Below are 23,299 nucleotides of genomic sequence, written 5' to 3'. Positions count from 1 at the left end.
ATGCTGATCATGCCTTTGGAGGTGCACACTGTTGAGATGACCTCTTGAATGTCTTTCTAATCCTGTTTTTCAGAGGCAGTGTGAAAATGTCAGCTTTTTAAAACTCAGACACTTTTGGATGCAAATTTCATAAAAAAGTAGTATCTTTCAATGGGTTGTTTATAAATTATGAGAATCAGGGAATAACTTAGTTATTGTTTTGACTTTATAGAATCATAGAATGGAAAGAGTAAAATTTGTCTATGAATAGGAAGTTCAGATTGATTGTCTTGCCATAACATGGCAAATTTGGACTAGCTGGAAAAAACAGGGTTCTGCAGGATTATTGTGAAGTTTGAGGGAAGTAATTTCCTACCTTAGGTCCCTGCTGTAGATGGAGTAGCAGCCACTGTCTCAGCAAGGATATTGTGAGCATGACAATGTAAAATATGATGTGGCGCATTAATCTACTGCATTAATGAGAATGATGTGTTAAGACAAGTTAATAACCTTTCATTTCCCTTGTGAGCCTTTACCATTCCTGTCTCCCAGAGACAGCAGATCTTATTCCTAATGTATGTCCTATGAAGCAAATTCTGATGCTAAATTTGTATATCAGTTATCACATCTGGATTTTTTTCAAGGGGAAAAAACCCAAAACACCAAACAAGCAAATATTTTCCATGTTTAGGTCAGAAATTTTTACATCAATTATTTTCTTTTTCCTTCATTAGCCCAAAATGTATGAATCTTTTTTTTTAAATAAGGTGAGTCCAAGTGTTTTGTGGACTGATGCCTTCTGTGAATCTCTGAAGAGCCTTGCTTACTTCAAGACAGTTTGTTTAAGTGTATTCTGCCTGCATGACCATTGAAAACCCATTTATTTCTTTATTTATAAGTAATTTCTCAAATGTACTGTATAACATGTCTACTGTTTGCATGATCTCTCCAGTTTTCCCCTGTGGACAAATATTGTTGCCTGAGAACTGAAGATTCACAGCCCCTCACAGGTGAAATCGGATCCTTGCAGAGTTCATGAATAAGGATCTCATTCCCTGACGCTGTTTGTCCTGAAATTAAACTAGTGCCATAAAAGCTTGTTGTCTGGGTTCCACATCTGTGGAGAGATACATCTGCAAAAGGTGTCACCCAAAGATGGGTGTCTAGAGTAGATGACACTCAATAAGGACATCGAGTAGAGATGTCCTCTGTACAGAGCAGCCCTAAATGACTCTTAGAGGACACAACTAGCTGTTAGCTGGCCTGAGGGAGATGCAATGAGTCTTCAACCATTTTAAGGTCTGTTGGTTGGTGGTAACAGAAATGCTGCTGTTGTCCACTCCGTGACTTTGCTTTTCATGTCTGTGGAAAATCTGTGCCTGGACTTGGCAGTTGGCAGAGGTTTTCATTCTCTATTGTTTCCCTTGTGAATTTCCCAGAAAGGAAATGGCTACCAGGAAGAAGATATGCAAAATGGGACTTTCTGCTCTCACTTCTTGAGTTAAGGCTTGGGGAAAGGGAGCAACTCTATTTGGCATCAGAAACGAGTCTGGTTTTGCAAGGACACTTCAGTTCATTGCCTTGCTTACACAGGAGGACCGGTCTGGGTTGTGGCTCATGCAGTGGCACAAACCATCAACTCCTCTGTTTTAGGGCATAGCCCCAGACTGCCATCTGTATTTCAGTAGATGATACTAAAGGCACAATTTAGCCCACTGACCATGTAGTAAATAAAGTTTTAAATGAAGTAAGACATCTTTAGAAATTATTAGTTGAAGTATTATCAGAAGAACTTGAATAATCTTGGCTTGATACTATAAATGTTCCAACAGGCTTCCTGGGGTGGCTCAGCTTTGGTATCAAGGAAGCATCGCAGACTTCTTAACGGCATCCACAGGTAAGTAGTTTAATTCATAGGCTCACTTACCAGGGATGGAGATGGAAGTTGTGAGGCCTGTTGGCTTCCATAAGTGCTGCATTTTCCAAGATAGAAATTGCTTAGTTGGAGAGATTTCTGAACCTATGGTGAGAGTGAGGGGGATGGGAAATCTGATTTGTCTGCTTAGATTGTGTTTGGCCACTTCTGATTCTTTAGTACCCATGGTTATAAGTGCAATTTATAATTTTTAAGGGCTGATTCTGTTGCCTGGAATCCCCATAAAATGCTGTTGGCAGGAATCCAGTGCTGTGCTCTTCTGGTGAAAGACAACTCTGTAAGTCCTCCTGTCTTCTTTTTTTTCCCCTCCTTTTTTTTTTTTTCTATTGCAATAAGCTGTCATTGCTGTAACATGGAAGTGGAAATAATTAGAAAACAGCTGCAAGTCAGTTTTACTACACTGCAGTGAATTACAGGCTGAATTACATTATTATGTATTTCACCACTAAATTAATTAATAAAGGGTGGAAAAAAAGAGCAGGGTGAAAATTATCCAAGTCACTGTATTCACAAGTGGTCAAATTTTGCAGCTGGTGCCCTTGCTAGTTAACTTCTGTACGTGATTTGCATTCAGAATTGAGTATTTTGTCACCTGTGCCTGAAAACCTTAAACATCAACTCATTGAGGTCCTCAGAATAGCTGTTATCCAGTGGGACTGCAGCAGTGCTGCATCTCTGCTTCAAGGATGCAGAGCTCATCCTCACATCCCCTTATCCAGGGGCACCACAGTGGCAGAGGGACAGGAGTCAGAGCACATGCAGGAAAAGGTGCAGAGCCACCTTTCCTCACTCTACTAGTTCTTCCTCATCACCAGAGTGATTTAGGCATTCCAAAAGCCATGACTATTTTAAAGGTCTAGCAAGCAAACAACAGAGCTCTGTTCTCAAGATGAATCTGCAACATAGTAAAAATCCTTGCTTGTTTCATTGTGAAATTATTTTATCTTAATAAAGAAATGAGTAAAAGGTCAATTATTTCAAGCTCCATTTAGAACTCGGACCTGCTAAAACTTACGCCTGTTCTCCACCATCAGGGGTGGACAGTTTCATCTTATACTCCATAGGTTATAAATCACTGAACATTGTGAAGATATGGAGCCCTCGAGGTTTCCATCACTGTTTTGTGGCCGTGGCTTGTAAATTACTTTTATAAATCTCTGTCAAAACTACTGGTATTTTCTATTCAGCTGCTAGAATTAGCTGTGCATGTAATTTGTTTCTAACTTCTGGTACTAAGAACTGATGAGGACCAAAGACCACAGTTGCTAATTGGTGCTCTCTTGGAGCTGATTGCTCTGTGCCAGAGGTGAGATGTGGAAGGACAGGAAGGAGAAGTGTGTCTCCTCATTTCCTTAGACTAGACTATGTGGGATTAAAGAGGATTAGACCTCAGGATTACAGTTCAACAATTTATCTTTATTCCAGGATGAAAACCAAACAGAATTAAGTTATTGACTAAGATTAATATGGTGTCTTAGTTGCAGGCTAGGGAAGATTTCATTGCTATATTTTTAATTAATTAGGCCCAGTATATAGATACAGCCCCAGGTAATTATTAGATTACTTGGTGTGCATAGCTGAAATTTCTCGGGAAGAAAGAGGAAAGAAATGAAGAAGTTTGAAGTGTTCTAGCTGCTCTAGTATTTAGAGTCACTTTAAGAACACTGTTCCAACATTAGGGCTCTGGCAGCCTTTTTGTATTCTCCATCTGTGCAGTGTAATGTCTGAAAGAGCAATCCTATTCCACTTCCAAACCACAGCTAGGTGATGTTGTATTGGAAATACTTGTAGAGCTGAATCCTAGGTTGTTGGGGGATGAAAACACAAGTGTCACTGATCTTAGAATCAGATCCTGTTGCATAGTGAGACATGTTCTAGAAAGTACAAGATTTCTCTGCATTGGGAAGAAAGGGCATTTTACTCTGTGTTATTTCCTGGAAAATTGGTACTTATTTTGTGTATGTGCTGATGCAGTCCTTATATGCAAATAGACACACATACAAATTTGAGTACTTTCTTATTAACTATCTGTAGTATGAATCCATAAAAAAAAAGATCAAATGCATGTATAAGACAGTTTGACAGAAAAGTGTTGCTTTGCTTTGATCCTCTCTATACCAGAATAGGCAGATCAATCTAGTCTTCCATTATGAATGCTATTTTCACAGCAGTAAGAGAAGGGAAGAGCATGTGTATTGTTTTCTCACTTGGGGGCATGTTACACTACTCCTAAAGTACATAAATACCTATGGCTGCAGATAAGGCACACATTTACATGTGTACATAATTCCTTCACGCTGTGGTTAGGATACTTTGTTGGGACCTGGGAGAGTCTGGCATTGTTCTGCCAGTGAATATTCAAGGAACCTCAGGTAGTTTCTGAAATGAGGAATTCTGCAAGAAATCAAAGCAGCAAAACATTAATCATGAATGTTAAGTCCTGTGTGTGAATAATGCCCTATCTCCCTTTGAAAGACTGATGAAGGAATTCTTGTTACCCTATCTTCCCTTTTGCTTTGACGTCCATTTGGAAACTGTGGTGGGCCTCAGAATTAGACTTAGTTGATTGTAAGTAAGCAAACGAATCCTCTTCAGTGATTCTCTCTTTCATACTTTCTATATGAACAGATAATCTTTGGAAAGTGTCATCACAATTCAGTTGTAGTGGTAACACTGTCATTTCCCATTAGCAAAAGTAGTCGTGACTGTGTTTGTTTGGTTTGGGTTTTTTTGCCATATAGCTTCAATACAGTTTAGCAATGTTAATGAACTTTAAATGGCTGACCTGTTAGAATGAAACATTGTATTTAAATATTTTCCTTTATGGATTTAAAAAAATAAAAGGAGAAAAAAGGATAAACTGCAGTGAAATGCTGATAGAAGAGTATCTTCCAACCTTAGTGAAACAAAACTAGAATATTTCCAAAGAAGGTAGAGATAGAAAAGAGCAATATGTGTTTGAATTGATTAGATGGGAAAAGCATTTTCACCAAAGGGAAAGAGAGATTGGTTACTCCTTTGTAAAGTCTCAGATCAATGGCAGTAGTTCTTCAGTGCTTAAAGTGCTCAAGAAGTGCTCAGTTATTCCTTTTTCACTGCTGTGCCCTCAGTAACTTTCATCACTTCTCTAATAAGATAGTCTTACTCAGAAAACACTTGTATTGCTGAGGCATGAATTGCAGTGACTGTTTAACCTCAAAGATAGATGGACCAGTAATCTCAAAACATTAGTGAAGTCTGTTTTGGTCTCACATGTTCTTAAAATGCTATGAATCAGTCTTGGATTGTACATAATCCCTTAAAACCACAGAGCTGCTCCAGTTCATCCTTGCTGTAATTCATATCATTGTAAATATTATCACCATATAAATAGAGAAATACTGTTTATCACCAATGCCAGTGACTCATTAGAGTGAAGAAGCACTAGGTTAGGTAATTAAGAATCCATTCTAGGTAATGAGCAGAATTTTCACTTATTAGTAAAGAAAAAAGTCTCAATGTAGCTAATTAAATCTGTTTAGCACAGAGTATAATTGATTAAGGTGACAGTAGCCATCTACAGTATAATCTCTTCCTCGTCATTATGAATTTCACAGAGATATCTACTTCCTTGATTCCTTTCCAGGGTACCTGCAGGAAACACTGTTGTCATTGCTTTTTGCTTGGAGTTAGTACAACTCAGAGCTCCTTCTCAACTCTTGAAGTGAATTGCTAGAGTGGCCTTTCACCCTGCACTGCTTTTGAGAATTTTTCCAGTATGATATTTAAAAGATTGCCCTTATTACTTTAGATAAGGCAAATCAGGGAGTTGTTTGACTTGGGGAAAAATATATTTTATTAATGAGGGTGAAATTCACCATTAACTAGCAATGGAAATGGAAAGAGATGAGAAGATTTGCTGTAGGTAACTGTTCAATGACAAAAATATGTTGAATTATGAAACTGGAGCTCTAGATTTCAGTATCAGTAAGTACTCATTAATTTGCCATTAATTAGAACACATGACAACTATCTGTAGACTTCATCAAAATCAAAGACTCTTTTTGAGACTTCACAGTAGGCTGGGGCTTCTATGAAAATATTATTTCCGTTTTCTAAACTCTAAGGGTGAGCACTTGCATTAGTCTCTGTTAAAAAGGTAGAAAGGTAAAAGATACTGAAGAAAGAAACTCAAACTTGTCAAATGGCACAATTCTAATAAAATCTTTGCAATTCCTCGGAACAGATGGAGCAGCTCAGTCACTGTGTGGAAAACTAGTAGGGTCTTCTTGGGACTGAGAAGATTGAGTTAGAAAGCATAGTTAAAGCATATTTCCTTTCCTTTTTTCCCCCTCCTCTTCTACTTTTCCATAATTTGACTAGGAAAATTATTGAGATGACTTTGTAGATCTTCAGCATGTAGCATGTTTGGCTCTATTAATTTTGAGACAGCAGCAATCAAAGAGTAACTGCTTTCTTAAGCATTTCTCTTGGATATTCTTTCCTCTTCTGCTGTCCTCCTTATGCAAAATCTCTTCTGCAACATTCCCTTTCTTTTCCCTTGCTTTCTTCTCCACCTTTCTTCTGTAGTGTTTCTTTTTTTCTAATGAAGAATAATTTTTGTTTCTTTTTCTGTCTGCTCTAGTGACATGCTGGAGGCTGTCACTGTGTTTGCCTCTGGGGATTGATAGTAGGGAGTATCTTCAGCAAAATTTCTTGAGTGTGTTGCATTATTAGTAAGACAAGCAGATGGAAAAGGATCATCATGCCAGCATGTCTTGGCAGCTTTGGATGCACCAGGAGAATAGGACAGTACCTGCTTTTTTTTTTTTTCTTTAATGAAATATATTCCCAGAAATCTTGAGTTCACTCAGGGCCATGGAACTATTTGTTCTTGTTGTGTATTCACTCTAGAGCATTTGTTTTTAAACTATTAAACTCTGCAGCTGTACTGTAATCTTAAGAGAACTTCTCAGTGTTTCTCCAATATTACCAACTGAGTTTAGGTTTCTTGGGACAAACAATGGTTGTTATTCCTGAGATGACAGGCATGAAGGGAACTAATATTCTGTGATGTCCTCTGTTGTGCAGTTGCACTGCATTCTGATAAGACAGAAGACAGTCCCACATCGTTCAACCCTGCTATACACTCACAGCAAAAACACTGCAAAATTTTAAGTCAGCAAGAGACAAAGCAATTAACTTAAATTTGTGGATGGATGTTGCTTCCTTTGTTTTGTTTTTAAGTCTATGTCTAATAAACTTGTTTTTTCCCCTGAAGATGAAGATATGGAAATTTAAATGATTAGAGCACAATGGCTTGACAGAATGACTCCTGCTCCTTGTGCAGCTGCTAACCAGAGAATATAAAGCTATAAAGCCCCTGTAAAATGTGGATCGTTCTTGCATGACTATTCTTTGGTTTCTAATGCCATTTTCCTGGCTTTCTTTTTGTGAGACAATTGGAAAGTAGGCATGAGAATCTTATATACTTCAAAACACTGGACGCAGCACTGGCTTTCCAGCTACGGCTACCCTGTGCTGCAACTGCGCATTATCCCTGATGGCTGCAAAGGGAGAGCAGACCCTGGTCCTTTCTTTTCCCATGCTGTCACATGAACTGTCTTTTCACAAGGCTAAATATGTTGGTCCTGCGATGAAACAGTTCAGACTAGATTTGCTGTACTTTTAGCAAATCAGCAATATTACAATGGGATTGTCAAACCCTTACAGAAGTTGTGGAGAAACCTTTGTTTTTCTTCTTTTTACAAATGCGTGTGTACGTGGGTTTTTTGTTTGTCTGGCTTTTAGTATTGATGGAGGGAAGAGAAAAGACTAGGAGAGAGGCAGAGTTAGTCTGTGTATGCAAATGCATTAATTACCTTTTGGGGTTTTTTTTGTCTTGAACTTTTTTCTCTTTTTACTGCTAGTCCCAAAGTTATCAGTAGTGTATGTAATGTAGATAAAGAGTGATATCTCTGTTATGGAAATATGACATTTTGATTAAGAGTGATGTCAGACACTGTCTGCCATTTCACAATCAGACTTGCAGCAGATGCAGAGAAAAGGATGAAATGTGAAATACTTTTTTTGTTAGTTCATATTGAAAAGTGATGTTGAATTGGAAAATGAGTTGTGCTCTCCTGTTTAACAACCTCTGTCTTGATGTCCACTTCTGTTGCTTGTCAGTTCTGCACAGAAAACTTCTGGTTTAAGTTACTTAAATATGTGTTTGCAGATCTGAGTCAGATGTTGTAGCCATACTTTTAAACTCATCTGAATTTCTATTCTAACATTATCTTGTAGATTGTGGTTTATTTTTCTTACACACTTTTAATATCACAGACAAATCTACAACCTTTTCTGACTCCCAGTCCCTTTTAGGGCCACTCTCATCTTTGCTTTTGTAACATGCTTTCTGCCAGCCCTTCTCTCTACTTCATGATATTACAGAATGTATTTTCATATTTCATTTTTCAACTGATGGCCAGTCCTAAGCGTCTTCACTTCCTCTGTACTTTTAAACCTATAACAGCTTCTGTGCTTTCTGTTTCACAGCCTTGTTCTTTGCTGGAACTTGCCACATTATTCATTAATCTTTGTCTGTTTGCTGCTGCTCATCTCTGCCCAGGCGGCCTCTCAGAAGCTGGAGGCAGAGATTGCTGAATAAAAATAATTTTATTAACAAACCCTGATTAGGGTATGTGAAAGTATCTTTCCTTGGGTTTATTTTCAATTGTTAGATTTGTCTGAACTGTGAAGAGACAAAAATTGGTGTTGTACTAATCTCTTTGGGACGTTTCCACCCAAACAGTCAGATAGCCTATGCTAAATCTACAGTGACTATTTGCTGGTAAGGGCTGAACACTTATTTCTTGCGGCTAAAATCTTTCCTGCCTGCAACTAACCAAAGAAGCAATAGATACAGCCACTTGTGAACATGTAGGTAGTTCCTCAGGGGCTGTTCTTCCCTCTAAAGAGCAGTGGGCATAGGTGTCTATTTTTTCTCCCTCTTTCCCATCCATATATGTCTTTGGGCAACTCTTTCTCTAGTACCCACTCCCATGGTTTCTTGAGATTCTAAGTCAGAATTCATCTTCAACCTGCCACAGTTCAGTGACATTATAAAGAAAACAATAATAATAATTTAAAAGTTCACTTGTTGTCAGTGCTGACTTTGCTGGGTTTGGGTTCATCCAGGGTCCTTAAACCACACCCAAAACTTTGGAGAGTATACTGCACATCCAAATCTGTTTCAATAAGCAGTTGGAAAAATTAGGCTTTGGCTTGTGAAGAGGTTTGAAAATGCTTATCAGGAATCCAGGTCTCTATTGTGTTCTTATAGGGCCTCCTGAAGAACTGTTACTCTGCTGAGGCTGCGTACCTGTTCCAGCAGGACAAGTTCTATGATGTCAGCTACGACACTGGTGACAAGTCCATTCAGTGCAGCAGACGTCCAGATGCATTCAAATTCTGGCTCATGTGGAAAGCACTGGGAACATCAGGTTTGGAGGAGAGAGTAAACAGGGCACTGGCTTTGGCAAGGTACCGCCTCACAATATTGAATATGTCTGTTTGTTTAATTGGCTGAAATGTTGACACTGCTGATACTCCATATCCTGGAAGAGACCACATTGTTACTTTTTCCCCCCTCCTCTCTTTTCATTTGTGTATAACAGGAGAAAGTAATAACAATAATGATATTATTACATTTGCTATGATATTTAATACTAATTATTGCTTTTAACAATAAGGGTAAATGTTGTTAAACAGTGTTGTCGATGTTATCTGAATCAGACATAGAAGAGATTGACCAATACACGTTCTTCTAACTCAACCGTGTGTTCTGTGTCAATGTAAAAGCAGCCCTATGTGCCTGGACCTGAGCTAGCAATAAGTGAATTAGCCATTCTGCTGTGCATTTCATTCCTCATGGCTGAGGAAATGCAGAAAGCTGATGATGCAGAGAAATTTGTAGGGGACACTGTTAATGTTAGGATGTAGCAGAAGTGTATGAAGGCATGTTCTTCTGACATACTGCTTGCTGTCTCCACAAGTTTGTTGAAGTTCTTAATGCTTTATAGTATGTTCTCCTAGGGACTAAACCACCATTTTCTTGTGATCTTCCCCACGCATGTCCTTTTCAATTTCACTAAGTTTTTGGTCTTGCTGAAAAGAGATTTGCAAATGACTCCAAAATGATTGCTAGAAGGTGTTTCTAAAATGATGGTGATGTCTTGGTTTCTTGGAAGAAACTTCCATACAGAGGTGGTTTTTCCCTTTCCGTGGAAGAAATAATTTTGAAATAAGATAATGGCCCATTAAAAAGAATTCACTTTAAGTATCATTCAGCCTTATCAAGGTCATTGGCCAAGGTCATTTGACTGACTGTGTAGTGATTAATGACCTTTATGGGATCGATATTTCTGTTTAATGTTAGGATTCAGCTGGTAGCACTGCTAAGGAGTGACTGGCTTTTCTCTTCTGTTTCTTGGGTGTTTGGTTTGTTTTTGGTTTTTTTTCCCATTAAGAAGAAATTTAATTTTTAAACATTCTGGAACTAGTCCATTGTCTATAGAATTTAAGAGCACAATTGTTTTTTGGTGAGTTTTTTTTCTTTTTTTTTTTTTCCTTTCCATGTAGCCAAGCAGAGCTTGCAAGCTGCAAAGATTTTAGGGTAATTGCAGACATGTATTTCTGATACCTCAAACTTTTCTTATTGGCTATTCCAATCATGTTTTCAGGGTATTAAATATCCCAGGAATGTTGTGGTGCTACCTATTTGGAAAGGCTTACTTTTAGAGTACTAGAGTAGAGCATCCAGCTGATCACTTCAGATTTTTTTTGGATTACTTTTTTCCGCCCAACTATTTTTAATGCTGGAATGTTGCTTTATGAGTACACACACACACACACAAGTAGAAGAAAACTGCTTTTAGAATACAACTTCTATAAGTACCTCTGCATTTTAAACTTCAGCTGCTTCACAGTTATGCTGTGTGTTTTCTCTTGACACCCAGTCTTAGCAGACATATGTCTACTTTCACTGCAGATCTCCACCTCTCATTTTCTGCAAGGCTTAAGATAGCAAATGCCATTTCTCTGTGTACTTCAGTCCTCACTAAAACTCAAGCCCTTCTGACATTCTACAAATGTGACATGATAATAAAACGTCATTGTCAACTGTGGAAAGATGCACAAAGTAAATTGCTCCACTGCCATCAAATGGTCCTAGCAAGATAAATTATGGGCAATGGATTTTCTAATGGCTGCCTTCTTAGGCTATTGGCAGTGTAGTTAAGAATATGATTAATGGTGTTGTGAACCTGACCATCATCAGATAGCCTGTGTTAGATAGTGGTATAAAAAAAAGGCACTTGTGGTAAGAGGGAAAGGTATCAAGCATTATGAAATAGGTCTAACAATTCAAGACCTCAAAAGAAAAAAAAAACAACCAGTGATCATGCATAGATTTCTCTTTCATGATTTATTAAAGAAAAAATAAGTTGAGGGCAGCTGTCTTATGAATAGGCTGTTGATATTACTGATTGGTTTTATGGGACAAACTAGTATCTTCTAATAAACCGGACAAAAGCACTGAACTTGTTTTATCCAAGACAATTACCCTGCAGAAACAGGTTCCCCCCAACATGCTCATGTGATATCTACTCTCCTACTTGCCTTTCATCATGCTCCTCTTTCTACCTAAGTCGTAGTGTGGGCTCTAACAGCCGGATAACAAACAACTGCACACAGTAGGATCTGAAAGGTCATGACAGAAATGACCCAGAACCTTGGCTTGTTACAGTGAGAGGGAACATCTCAAAAGTGCACAGGACAGCTCCTAGAGCTGAGTGTTGTGGGAACTGGCAATCCCTCCACTACAGCGATCCTTGGCTGGGCTGTGTGCTAAGGGGTAATGAGTCACAGGCACAGTACTTGTTAATGGCAAACAGCATGACAACTCCCCATGTGCTGTTTTGAGAAATGTATGCCATCTGGGTATTGTTGATTGCTTCCCTAGCTAACCTGTTTCTGCAGCACGTCTGCTGAATAGCAGGAATTGCAGATACAACTGTGCTAGAGGTGTCCCATGGGGTCAAGTTTCAGGCATGTGGATAGGTCCAAGAGGGGGTTGTTTTGACAATATTTTTCTTCCTCAAGTAGTGGATAAAAGAATAACTAACTAGTCTGATGACGAGTAATGCAGCTGCAGGCAGGAAGATGCTGATTAGTAAATGCAACAGAAGAACAGATCTGTGCAAAATAATAATTTAACTATGTCAGTTTCATTATTGTAAGACAGCAAAATCTTCATATAAAAGACTAAAATTCTGTTGAAATGGAAAAGCTGTGTGAATTGGAGTTGAATTCTTTGGGGTTTTCCTTCAGAAGGCTTTGAGGGGAGGAGAATACAGAGAGAAGTCCCAGCTATGTCCTTTTTGCTTCAGAATTCCTGTGTGATGTGTGCCATGGCAAAGTTAAGGTCATGTTTTAAAAATTTTCTGTAAAATGAAGCTGTTTTTATCCAAATTTTTGATTCAAACCCATCTTCCCATTGAAGACTTCTGGGGTTTTCATGCTTGACAGGTGAGAGAGAAAAGAAATTCTCATTTCAGTATGTTAGCATAGGATGTCCAGGGATTATTATCCATAAGCAGTGGCTCACAGAATGGAAATATGTACTGCTGTGTACAGTGTGGAACAAGGGCAGGACTGGGAAAATTGCTGAGCTTCATGTATGTTCAAACTTTGCAATTCTGGGCCAACCTAAGAGGTTCCAGTGATAGTAGTAATGCAAAGGGTGTCAGGGTGCTTATGAAATAACATGGCAACACAGAATCAGCACTTGAGAAGAAGAGATGGAGGGATTAATTTGTAAAGATCAACATCAATGGAAATTTGCATTGGGAAAGTTCACAGCCTGATGCAAATAGGATCAATTTGTGCCATGTGGCTGTGTTGAAAATCTATGCCTGAGGACAGAATTTGGCTTCTTCTCAATACTCCTTTGCTGGCTGTAGCCTTCATTTATTTCCAGGAACTGACAGCTATTGCGTTTTCACAGCAGGTAGAAATGAGGTTTAACTCTGTGGTTTCTTTAGTGTGAAAAATAGAAAAAGGAAAAAAAAACCCAAAATGTTAAAGACCTTTTTTATTGTTTTCTGTCTATTGTTTTGTTCCATGCTTTAAACCCCTGCATTTTAAATTACAGATATCTAGTGGAGGAAATTAAAAAAAGAGAGGGATTCCACCTTCTTTTTGAGGTAAGTGAAAAGGGAACTGAAGTGCTGATGTTATTGGTGGGGAGTGTGTATTGTTTGATTTTATTCTTTCTAGTCAGTTACCAATTTGTATTTGAAGGATATGATTTAATAAATGTAAGTATTGGAGATCCAAAGATATGATTGAATGCACATAACATGCTCTGTATTCCCTACCATCACTCACCCTGTTTTCCTAGCTTCTGGTCCTGTATTGCCTCAGGGGGTAGAGATGGAGCACTTTCCTGTGAAACTGAAGAGGCTGTCTGCAAAAAAACAGTTCTTGCTAGACTTACAGATAAGACTGTGTGCTAGATGGAAAAATATTTTGATCCTAAAAATGGACTTTTCATCATTAAAGTCCATATTTTTTTCCATAATTTTGTTTCTACTCCCATCTTCCTAAAAACCACCCAAAAGTTGTGTGTTTCATTCATCTTTACTAAACCTGTCAGGTTATTACCTGTTTGGTGATCATATTTAGGGGAGATTGAGTAAAGGGATTAGAGCTAAAGCACTCTTCTTCCACCTGTCCTCAGCATTTTGGTTAATAAGGCTAATATCTGGGGATGTTGCAAAGACCTGTCATTTTTTAAAAAAGAAGTTTTGCATTATTGGAAGTGTACTTGCATGATAGACATCTGGGTATGTATCATCAGGAGGAAGAATACATGGGGGAGGATGGGAAATGGAGTAAATGTCACCATGAGCATTCCAGTTTAAGCTGGACGAAACACCAATTATAGAAAATACTATATACTATTCATACAATGTAAACTTTTTAACCTTGAAAACTGCTAATTGATTGAGAAATTTTAGGTCAGCAGTGCATGATAAGGTTAGTAAGTGGCAAATCTGTTAAAAGTTGTCAGGTTTTTGTTATTATAGAGCTTAGCAGAGAACTCAGACCTGAAAACTGTTGGTTAGAGCAGACACTGCTGTTTAGTTCCTGCAGGAATGGGACACCTGATTTAAAAGTGGGATTGAAGGGAGTGCTATAGTATGAACTATGAGAAGGAAGCTGAGCAAGGATTAAGAAAAAAAAATTTCAGGAGTGCAGAGGGGCAAGCAATGAGACTTCAAAGAAAGATGCTAAGCCCAATCATGTGAGCCCTGTGCTGGAAAGTAAGTTGGACTTCAGACAAAAAGCTTAGGAAGATGATCCTCTGATACATGCAGTGAGGAAAAACCTGTAATGAGAATTGCTCTGTGGCCTGAAAATGCCACTTGTGCTTGAGTCATCTTGAACTCTTCTGTGGTGTAATTGCTTACCTGCTTGGATAAGAACTGTGACAAGATAACCAGAAATAGAGTGTGAAGCATGGCTGGGGGTAGTTTTCTAGGATGAATGGTATTTTCAGAGGGGGATGATATATTTGATGTGTGAAAAGAAACTGAGATAATCAAGAAGGCAATATAGGCAGTGGCAATATGGTAATATATGCCATCTGTCTACTCCTGCCATCTGATTTTAAATAGTTTTAAAATAAACCCTGTAACAGCGAGCTAGTGCTTGTGCTTATGAGGAAGGCACTGCCTTTTCAGGATCTGTGTTTTTGTGTGTACTCAATGCAGGCTCCTTGGGGAAAGAAATGGGACTTTAAGAGCTGAGCTTTATTCCATTCAGTGGCAACACACGGCAGGTTTGCAGCTTTGTTCCTGCTGACAATGATATCCTTCTTGATGATTAAATTGTATTTAATGCATTCTTTGAAGTGAAGCGGAAAATGATATGAGCAGCTCTCAGTGCCCTTTCTTGAAAGAACACGTCTCAGCTGGTGGGCTCTCCTCGTTTAGGAGACTGCCTGCGATTATAATAGTGCCTGCATTCACAGTGGGGCAAAGAGACGGTGTGACTCAGCTCCAAGCTCTCTTTTTAATTTTTTTTTCTTCTTTCAACTGGTACCAATGAGGATAGCATGTTGGAGAGGAGAGGGCTGTGTGAGGTCATAATCCATGTTATAATTTAGATGCCAGTTGAATACTGTGTTGCAAAGAGTGTAGCTCAAGATTGACGTAGTGGTTTTATGGGTTGTGTTGGATAGGATTAGAAGGCATATCTATTCCTCATACTATTGCTCTCTGTACAGGTAAAATATAAAAAAAAGTTCCAAATTAGCATGAAATGAATGGAGACCCCAGACTGTTCTGCTGGGAACATTTTCTCAATCAAATATGATACAGAATCTCATAAGCATAAGAAGCCTTATTTTGTAATGCATGGTGAAGAGATGCTTTTGTTGTGAGCCTAGCAGCTAACTCTCTGCTGACTTTAAATGCAAGACTTCTCTAGAGGAAAACAGAAATATGGAGTCTCTGTCATTGCTCAAAAGGCCTGCTTAAATACTGGACAAAATACATTCAGGATATGGCACATATCCTGCAAGGAGTCCTGACATTCTTATGAAATGTGGAAATTGAAAAAGTCATAATTAACATCAGGACTGTATAGTGTGCTCTGTGATATAAAAGGAGGTTGGTGTTGTTCAGTAGAAAAATGACTAGGTGTGCAAGTGTTAAATGGTGACAAAAATTCTCTTTGATAAGCTGTAATACGTGTATCCCTGTCCTATTTATTACGTCTTCTAAGCAATCACTTGTTCTCTTGTTTAGCCAGAGTATGCAAATGTCTGCTTTTGGTACATTCCACCAAGCTTAAGGACAGTAGAGGATGGACCAGAATTCTGGCAAAAGCTGCACCAGGTGAGTGTCATGTGTTACCTGAGACTTACTGATTTATCTGTGTGCCAGGTAAGTATGGTCCTTGGCCTTGCTCACCTTCATAACCTATCAGTAGAATGGAGATTTAGGCCTTAAATAGATGTTGGTATGATTTAAGTTTTTTCTCTGTTTAGACAAAGCTAATTATTTCTTTCTTAATATAAGAGGTGTAGGCATTTACAAGTATTCAGCTTATTATCAAAGCTGTTAGCAGCTGGCAGAATTGAGAGAGGAACAGCAGTGTCTGCATCTCTTGTCTAGACAGATTATTCATTGCCTGTTTCATATACTTAGCACTGTCCTTGGAACCTGGCTTGCCTTATCTATGATAACATATGATAATGCAAGTGAGGAAGTGCTAAAGAATTTATTTCTGATGTTAAACATAAATGACAGCAAGAAGACAAAGGAAAAACACAGTGGGAAAAACTTCACTGATTAGTGTTTGGTAACTCTTTGCCACCCTGATAGGAAATCATAAACACCTTAAAAAAACAAAACCAAAAACCAGCAGTAAAATTTTGAAGCTACCAGTGGGGAAATCATTAGTTAAGACTTAATTAAGAAGCCACTAGACATTGTGGTATTATGTTTTACTGAATAAGCTATTCTGTGAGGAAGTGAATTTAATTCACTGTTTGCTCATCTCTGGAAGAGCTTTGGTGTTCTGTATTTATTTTTTTTCCTAGAGTGTGCTACAAGAAAATTAAACTAGAACATAGATGTGTATACCATATGCCTGCTTGCATGTGGTATGCTTATTATCTATACAAGCTATACATACTATTTATACATCCTATAACATATGCTCTGATTTCAGCACCTCTCACAGGAATTGCTTTCAATTTATGCTGGTGGCTATTGCCTTTAAGGGAAAGGTCTTCCTTAAACCTGCCTGTATTATTGTGGAAAGTATACTTCTGTAGTACAAAGCCATGCATAGCTACAGGATGGATGCAAGGGCTTTGCATTAGCCAGGCTTTCACAATGCATGGACAGGTTATGATCCTTTCATATGGGGCTTCCCTTCGTCTCCTTAGAGGGGAAGGCATGTGTATGAATGCGATGTGTGTATACACATACACACACAGAGCCGTGTAACAGCTCCTCTGTGCATGGAGGAGTGTGGACTTGGGGAGGAGCAATGAGAAAGCATAGAAGAAATAAAGCTGCAACTGTCACTGTTTGATTTTTGTATGCTACAGAGGTGACTGAGCAGGGAGGGGATGAAGCACAACAAATGACTTTGAGCACATATATTTGAGTGGTTTATTGAGTGTAACTTACTGGCTCTTTGCTCTGTTGCTCTATGGTTCTTCCAGTCAGGGTAGGAAATAGATGCCTGGCTTAATTTTATGTACCATATAGATAGATTGATGCTGGAAATGCGTATTTTCTAGCCAGTGTTTTGTGGTAGAGAACTTGGAGGGAAAGAAGCTTGTGTGCATTTTCTCTGAAGGACTGAACACTGCTGCAGATCTCAGCCACTCTTTTTGTGGGCAAAGTGATATTTTCTCGATTCTTATATCTCCTCTGATGAAACATAGGGAAACCACAAATCCTAAAACATAACCTATTTCACTCTTCCCCACAAAAGCCTGGAAAAAAGTATCTTTCATGAAACAGATCAAAACTCCTTAGCAAAGGGGAGCACTGAATGGCACAAATTTCTCTCCCAGAGGAAACAACAAATGATGATTGTTAGTCATGTTATTTTAGACACTGCTGGGAAGTAGTTTGAGATTACAGAAGTAAGCTTGTTTCACAACTAAAACATGTTATTTCACCTCCGTTTTTCTCTACAGGGATAGGTCTTTGGTTATCTTGCTTTTTGAATGCTGAGGGCCAGTTTGGGGCATAACATATATCAATGAGGCGATGACAGTGCTGGGTCACAAATAATAAGACTGACACGACTTTTCCAGCTAACATCAATTTGTTCTAACATTGCTGATGCAAACAACATAGTCTTTATATTACATTAATCAATGCAGATATATTGTTGGACAAAAAAGAATGCATCCTGATCAGCAAGGTATGAATGATAAGAGAATTAAGGCTGGAGAGGTTTTTACAGGACGCCATTGATGGACAGATGAGGGTGTGCCAGTTTCTTGACTGTAAGCACTCCCTTCATTTCACTAAAATGAGCATTACAGTGCTTTCATTCACAATTTGTCTTTTCACACCACATTTGTGTCACAGTTATTCTGTTTATCCAGAAATCAATCTTCCTTCTTGTTGACCTGCATATCTGACAATAATTAAGGACATATATGTCCTAAGAATCCCTACAGCAAGTAATTGATTTTATTCAACTCTTTGTTCAGCAACATTATTCAGGATAACATGCTGTCTTCTAAGGCTAGTGATGAGTTTTAGTTCTGCTGGACATTGATAAGCAAATTGTTCTGATTTCAGCTTTTCAGCTTCATGAAGAATTTGCATAGTCTTATGCAAAATAACCCTGAAGGTTTTCTGCTGTACTGGCTCTTCTCCAGTTTCCGTGGCCCAATTTGTGTGGAAATGTGTCAAGATTGACTGGATTGCAGCATGATACCTTCTTGCTGTCCTACATAAAATGTGTCTTTTGTTGTTGTGGGCTGTTTTATTGTTTTGAATTCTGAGGCCTGGCCCTCAATTTTAGGTGTAAAGTTTTCATTTTTCAGTCTCCTACATTCTAAACAGCAGGGTGGTAGGAGTGGTCTGAAGGATTTGGAACAGCCAGTAGTTGGTCATCTGGCTTATCACTTGAACACTTTATGGAAAGAGAATTGGCATGGTCATGAGGGGAGTAAAGAACAGCATAAATGGTACCTTACTCTGTTACTCACTGAAACTGGGAATTCTGTGAGCATCCAGAGTCTGATACCACTTTGACCTTTTGGGATTACAGCAGGAATTGACTGTGTAATGTAACTAGCAAGGCTTTGAATGCGTTTGGGTGGTCCAAGATACTCCATGCTCTGAACATTTAGCAGCAGTCTGAGGGCATAGCCGAGAGCATAACTCATAAACGATCCAGTCCTGTAAGGTGCTTTCCAGTGGCATTCCTCACAAGTGAGGAGGGATTTCTTCTTGTGGAAACAGTAGGAACGAGCCCTCTGTGGTAACTGAGGGGCTGCTGTTAGATCCAACCAGAAGTATCTGTAAAGGGTGTAACTGTGTCGCTGGAGTCTGGGGGCGGCTGTCTCCGACCTGAAGCTGACACCATACACGGGATGAAGAAGCCGTGGCTTTGCCAGTGCTGGATGCGCCCCCCAGTGGGAGTTTTGCTCCTCTTCCACTGGTGACACTGCAGGATTTACTTTTGTTTACTGCTGAGGGTGGTCTGTGAGTCACAAGATCACGGTAAGAAAAGTGGAACTGGTAATTATGGACCAGAAATGGAAGTGAGGGAAGAAGTTAAAAAAAAAAAGGCAAGCAGATACCATTCTGATTTTCATACTTTTCCCATACCTATAAATATCCATGCATATTGTTTCTTGTAACAATCTTCTCTTTGCAAAAGTCAGCTTTCTCAGCTTATGCTGAAGTGTCTGCAGATGATGCAGAATTAGATGATTGTTAGTAATACTGTGTCTGGAAAGCCTCCTGGCAGCACAGAGGGTGCTAGGGCACAAGGAAGAGTTTGAAACCATACATCTGGAACTATTCTATTGCCATCCTGTTGCTAACCCAGGCAGCCAGCTGTGTCTTGTGCATTTTGGATCAATTTGTAGTCTGTTCAAACTCAGTGTGGTCTAGCAGACTAAAAGAAGAGACAGAAGTAACCATCTTTAGCAGACCCCTCCTGCTGCAAGAGCCTGGCCTTGCCAAAGGATCCTGGAGCATAACTGTAGGTAGAGTACTATGTATTGAATACTGGTCAGTAAAGAAGGGTAGTGGTATATTGCTAAGTACCACATTAGACCTCAAAATGAGGGTTCAAAAAGTGTTAGTAGGTTCCTAGTAAGTCTTTTGAGATTTGCTAAACTTTGACTTGTCTGTAGTTCTAAAAAACATATACTGTATTATCAGATTTCCAGTGGTTCGGTTAAGCTTTTATACAGTTGTTAGTTTCAGTTACTTGAAATTCTAGCATCTCAGTCTCAAACTCTACTTATGTGGTGTGGTTGGTGTTTTTTGTTTTGTTTAGTTTCCTTCCTGCCCTTTTGAGCATTTTTAGCAATGTAATACAAAATTTATTGGCTCAGGATATAATGTCATACTAAATCCTATATAGCTTGGAATGTCATTTTTGCCTCTCCTCCCTCCCTCTTAGTAAAAGGTAACCTTATTCCTACCCTTCCCTCCCACTTAAGAGAAGGTTATAGCTTTCTGTTATCTGAAGGCATATTTGTAAAATAGCCCGTCATGCTGACTGCTGTTGTGATACATTTATATAATGAGAGGATTCATATCAAAGCGTAAACGTAAGGAGGTTGAACAGGTGTTGCCTTGGCAACCTCTGAATCTTGTGGTCTTTGTGTTATAAATAAAAAACTAATCAAGGATCTAATTCAGGAGTATTTATGTATTCAAAATACCTATTGACCAGGGTACAAGTTTTGAATGGGAAGCAAAAACACGACCTCCAATTGGTTATATTAGGAAAGTTTGCCCTCTATATTTCAGAAGAACAAGATTAAAACTATGTAGATTACAACCACAATATCAAATGCAATAAGCCCAGGTTTATGCATAAGGAAGGTCTCAAACCTGTCACCGCAAGTGTATTTCCACTTGGAATTTATGTGCAAAATGTTACTTGATTTGCTGGCATCCCTGTGTGCTACACTTTGAGTTTTTCTTACACTTGAACAAGAAAACAATTAAACAATATTTTAATGTGTGTGTTTGAAGAGTAATGAGAGAGGCATGTCTTTGTGAGCTTTTCTTACATGGTTATTTTTATGGCAGCAAGTAGCCTACTGCTGGTAGCATCCAGCTCTCTGACGTGAGTTTCCCTGGAGGGCTTCATGAAAAGACAGGAAGATCAATGGTCAGATTTACACAGAAGTATATGGGAGTTAGATTGGCTAAATTATTGGCTTCTGTGACAGGATGATCCGCTTAGTGGATGAGGGAAAGGTTGTGGATGTTGTCTGCCTAGAATTCAATAGTGCCATCCCTTTATATTTTTGCTTTCTCTTAAAGCATCCTACAAATCTGTGGTGGACTGCAGGATAGGAGAGTCTAGAAGTGGAAGAGACTGCTTTGGCAGGTCTAAAAAAACAGACCTTCCAGTGGGGTGATTGTAATTTCAGCATATCAGATGGGGACTTCCAAAAGGGTAGTTTGAAGAAATTTGTTTGTCAGGGAAATCTGCAAGGTCAACAAAAGTTTCAGATTCATCCTATGTGACATGAGACAGTTAACCAAGGAAGCTGCTTGGGGAATTGGCACAATTTTTCTCTGTCTTTAAATGGAGAACAGGAAAGGGAGCTCCCAAATCATGACTTAGGCAACCTGTAGTCAGAAGCACCCTTGGGAAAGACTTCATTATTCAGAAGAGGAACCTAAGGGGTGCCAGAATCCTTGCTTGGCTGCACTAGTTAGTTTATAAATACAAGTAAGAAGAATCTATCATTAAATCCTCAGCATGCTGTGTGCTGTTTTAGACCTCTGTTTCACAGGCTTCTGGAAGGAAGAGTGGGAAGATCTCCTGATTCAGTGGACCTCGCTGAATTCTGAGTGTTGTGTTCAAGAGAGGCAGAAGTGCAGCATTCTTGGAGAGGTGGGATCAGGAGGCCTAGTGAAGGCAGGGCTGCAGGCAAGGACTTTAGGAGAGAGAGGCACAAGCACTGAAGCCACAAGATGAGTAATGTGATAATAACCAAGATTTACATTGCAGTGTGACCGTTCCTCAACAGAAGGTGATGCTCAGAGATTTAATAATAAAATAAGCATTAATTAGTTAAAGTAACAGCATCTTTTATTTTGCAGATAATACTACATCATATATAGCAGCAGATAAATATAATTTTTGTAGTTTAGCTGCATAAACATGACTGTTATTTTTAAGAAGAGAGATCTGAGCTTGGATATATGAGAAGGAACAGTACAGTGTAGTATACTAGCAGAGAAAAATTATCATGGTGTTTCAGTACCTTGTTAATGAGGGATTTGCACACTTTCTCTTTTAGTAGGTGGCTTTTTCTGCATTTTTATATAACTCATCAGTACAAAAGTAACTGTAGCTGTTAACTAAACAAGATATTTAACATGACTTTATTTTAAGTGTATCATTCATTGAGTTATAAGAACAGAAAAATAACATGCTTTTTAAAAAATAATTTTAAGTAGAATAATTTCTCACTGCATATGTGCACATAACTGGAATTTATGTCTTTGTTCTCTGTTATATTTATTCTTTCATGAATACTGAAGTAGTAGTGCTAGACTAAGGGGCCGAATTGACTGGTCTTCCTCAGGAGAAGTAGGAATCAATGCATTTTATGCTAACAGTGTCTATTTAACCTTAGCGCTAGATGCAGGTGTTAGGAACACTTCAGTATCTGTTTTACGTTGGTGAGGTTGTACATCTGCTTGACTTTCAGCTGTGTATAGTGGTGGGAGAGACTGACCTGATCTCACACTTGCTCTTTCATGGGATGACTGGCATATCAAATACATTTATGGGCCTAGAACAGAGGTATATTTGTATGACTGTGTTGTAATCTGTGGAATAAGATAAGGCACAGATGTGAACCGCTTTCAGACCATGCTTTCTAAAATAGTCTTAAGTGTTATTGTAGGAATTCATGATATGACAGTTGTAGATATTCTGTTCTAGCTCTCTACTTTGTCCCTTATCTAGACTCACTTTGCAGGGATGTGTACTACCACTTGGGCTTCAGTTAAAAGCAGTCCTATTCATGCAGAAATCTTCACATGTTTTAGGTCAGTGGTACTGTTTCAATTGAGGCAAATAGACAACAATCAACATCAGTAAATAACCTTCCACTTAATTTAACGGTTGTCTTTAACTGATAATATTTACATCCCATCCAGCAGCAATAACACATCTGGCAGCAAAGCATGTCTGTATTAAGAGCACTGTTGCTCAGCTGCTAAAACTACATTTCTGTTCTTGGGAACAAAGAGAAGAAACCCCAATGACATTAATGCTGTATAGTTTACCAGATGATAATGCAGGGCAACTTTTGTCAAGGACTTAACATTGAGCTGTGCATGTTCAAGGCCCACTGGGGACTGAGGTCTATTGATCCCTAGTGCTCAGCCTACAGAAATGATCAAAGCTGTAGGCAGGGAGCCTGCTGCAACTCCATATGTTGCATTCAAGTTGAACAAGGATTTCGTCTTCTCCAAACCACCTGCAGAGCAAGATTGCTCAGGTCTCCAGAGATGAAGTAGGTTTCACACTAGTAGTTTCTTGCTTGAAATCCTTTTAAGGATAGTTTCTCCATGTGATATT

General features: G+C 38.8%; 1 protein-coding gene across 3 annotated transcripts in view; it reads left to right on the top strand.

Moving 5' to 3' along the window:
• The window catches only part of GADL1 (glutamate decarboxylase like 1), a 124,499-nt gene that overhangs the window by 73,304 nt on the left and 27,896 nt on the right, over window positions 1–23,299 (top strand). For all 3 annotated transcript variants that reach the window (XM_071561132.1, XM_071561134.1, XM_071561133.1), the window contains 5 exons: window positions 1,812–1,876; window positions 2,111–2,192; window positions 9,240–9,439; window positions 13,110–13,161; window positions 15,772–15,861. In XM_071561132.1, coding sequence (XP_071417233.1) covers window positions 1,812–1,876; window positions 2,111–2,192; window positions 9,240–9,439; window positions 13,110–13,161; window positions 15,772–15,861 — 489 coding nt within the window. The remainder of the gene's footprint in view (window positions 1–1,811; window positions 1,877–2,110; window positions 2,193–9,239; window positions 9,440–13,109; window positions 13,162–15,771; window positions 15,862–23,299) is intronic.

The sequence above is a fragment of the Pithys albifrons genome, chromosome 7 (genome assembly GCF_047495875.1).
Source record: "Pithys albifrons albifrons isolate INPA30051 chromosome 7, PitAlb_v1, whole genome shotgun sequence".
Classification (NCBI taxonomy): Eukaryota; Metazoa; Chordata; class Aves; order Passeriformes; family Thamnophilidae; genus Pithys; species Pithys albifrons.
Note: the sequence above shows the minus strand (reverse complement) of the source record. Positions and strands in the feature narration are given on the sequence as shown.